Here is a 2,434-nt window from a genome sequence, read left to right on the forward strand (position 1 = left end):
ACAGCACAGGGTGGGTCCGCACACGGGGCCTGTCCCCCTGGCTGACCCCGTCCTTGTCCCCAAGCCCCGGCCAAGATCATCTCCTTCGGTGGCACCGTCACCACGCCCTGGATGAAGGATGTGCGGCTGCCGTGCAACTCGGTCGGGGAGCCGGTCCCTGCCCTCAAGTGGACCAAGGACAGGTACTGAGGGGGACACCAGCCATGGGGGGCCAGTGCTGGCCACGTCACCCTTGCTGCGCCACACACGATGTCCCCTCTGCTCTCCCGGCAGCGAGGACTCCGCCATCCCCGTGACGGTGGACGGCCAGCGCCTGATCCAGGCCAACGGCACCTTGGTGCTGCGCTCGGTGAAGGCGGAGGACTCCGGCTACTACACCTGCACCGCCACCAACACCTGGGGCTTCGACACCATCATCATCAACCTGCTGGTGCAAGGTGAGAGCCCCAGCGGGGGGCTACATCCGCATCCAAATTCCGTGCACGGTCACGCTCCTCCTCGCCCAATACCACAGAGCTGGTGCGTGCCCGGTGCTCACAGGCTTCTCCCTCCTCCCCAGTGCCCCCAGACCAGCCCCGCCTGACCGTCTCCAAGACCTCGGCATCCTCCATCACCCTGGCCTGGATTCCGGGGGACAACGGGGGCAGCTCCATCCGAGGTACGGCCACTGTGGGCTGCGGGGTGGCACCGGGGGGTGGCCCAACTCGTGAGTGCTTCTGGTCGTGGCACGTGTTTTCTGCCTGCGTTTTGTCTCTGTGCCTCAGTTTCCCCCTCTGAAATGCCTCTGAAATGCCCTAGAGTAAGGTTGATGCGTGTGAGCTTGTAGGAGGGCTGCTGGCCCTAGCCAGGGGGCTTGGAAGGTGCCTGGACAAGAAGCAGCAATCGCAGGAGGTAACGAAGAGCGTGTCGTTAATTGCTCAGGGCCGGCCCCAGTGGCTGCTTGCTGTGTGTCAACCTGGGCTGCTGTGGCTCTGAACCCGACAGGATGGGATTTTTCCCCCGTTCCCTGGTGTTTCCCATTCCTGGCAGGCTGGGGGCTTCGGGAGGGCTCCGGGAGCATCCCTGCTTTCCAGGGCCTCCTTTCTGCTCTGATTCATCTCCTGAATTATACGTTGAAACAGCTGCACACGGAGGGGGGAGCAGGGAGCGGGGAAGGAGACCTCGCTTACAATTAATTAAAAGCATGAAAGTAATTACAAGCAAATCTCCCCAGCCAGCAGCCTTTCACTCCAGCGGACTCTGTTGATAAATTTGGTTATAATTGGATTAGAAATATTAAAAACATGCTGCATGTACTAAATAAATAAATAACCGGTGGCAGGCACCAGGGTGCCAGGCACCGGGAGCCATGTGGGGGTGCCAGGGCTGGCTCAAATGTGGAGGGAAGCGTGTGCCTGCGGGCAGACCCAGGAAGGTCCCAGTGTCCCCCTGCACAGGGAAGCGTTGATGCTGGGCAGGTACAGGAGCCTCTCTTCCTTGGTACTGCTTTGTGTGGGTCCTTTGGCATCACCGCCCCGGTACCCAGGCGGCTCTGGCACCCGCAGCACTGCTGCAGGCACCACGTTATGTGGCTCATGACAGGCACACGCAGAAAGCCTCCTCTTTTCTGTTATTTTTACTCGAGGCTTGGCGAAAGAACCTGTAAAAATAGCCAGATCTATCGGCGCGCCGAGAAGGGCTGGGGTTTTGCGTAGCCAAAAAGGTGGGAACAGTCGGGGCGGCAGGGACGCGCTGCCGTGGGGGTTATGGATGCTGTCGGTGCTGCACCCCTCGCTGACACTCGGTGCTCCCCAGGAAAGCCTGGCAGAGCCATCCCCAAGCGTTTCACTGCCAGCAGCGTAAGGTTTGCTCAGGCAGGACACGCCGTGCTTCCTCACGCTCTTAATCACGGGAGAGGAGGAGGCGGCGTTCAATGACAGAAGCAACTTCCGCGCAGCGTCCCGAGGGAGCTGCTTTAATTCTGGCTTTCCCTTTATAGCCCCGCAACAATCAATCACGTTTTGTGTGCCCGTGCATAACCAGGCGGTGGGGCCGGGGGCGGCCAGAGTGTGCCGAGGAGCTGACCTGTGCTGAGGCCATAAGCAGGGGTCGGGAGGGCAGTCGCTCGCCCTGGCCGATGGTTCTGAGCCAAGTGCGACCCACATTGGTTGTGTAGGAGTGGAGGGCTGTGTTTCCATCACCGTGGGGTGGGCAGGACTCGGTGTGTACTGGTCACCATCTCAGCCGTGGGATGTCCCCAGGGTGGGCAGCCCAAAGGTGACGGCCCCGTCGTTGCTCCCGCAGGCTTCGTGCTGCAGTACTCGGTGGACAACAGCGAGGAGTGGAAGGACGTGTTCATCAGCTCCTCCGAGCGCTCCTTCAAGCTGGAGAGCCTCAAGTGCGGCCCCTGGTACAAGGTGAAGCCGGCGGCCAAGAACAGCGTGGGCGCCGGCCG

General features: G+C 61.2%; 1 protein-coding gene across 1 annotated transcript in view; it reads left to right on the forward strand.

Annotated features, from left to right (window-relative positions):
* Positions 1 to 64: 64 nt before the first annotated feature.
* The window catches only part of LOC104548488 (Down syndrome cell adhesion molecule-like protein 1), a gene marked incomplete at both ends in the record, with an annotated part of 7,495 nt that continues 5,125 nt past the window's right edge, over positions 65 to 2,434 (forward strand). The window contains 4 exons of the mRNA XM_010194512.1: positions 65 to 182; positions 274 to 437; positions 560 to 658; positions 2,284 to 2,426. Of these exons, the coding sequence (XP_010192814.1) occupies positions 65 to 182; positions 274 to 437; positions 560 to 658; positions 2,284 to 2,426 (524 nt within the window). The remainder of the gene's footprint in view (positions 183 to 273; positions 438 to 559; positions 659 to 2,283; positions 2,427 to 2,434) is intronic.

This window comes from Mesitornis unicolor, unplaced genomic scaffold (genome assembly GCF_000695765.1).
Source record: "Mesitornis unicolor isolate BGI_N332 unplaced genomic scaffold, ASM69576v1 scaffold30731, whole genome shotgun sequence".
NCBI lineage: Eukaryota > Metazoa > Chordata > Aves > Mesitornithiformes > Mesitornithidae > Mesitornis > Mesitornis unicolor.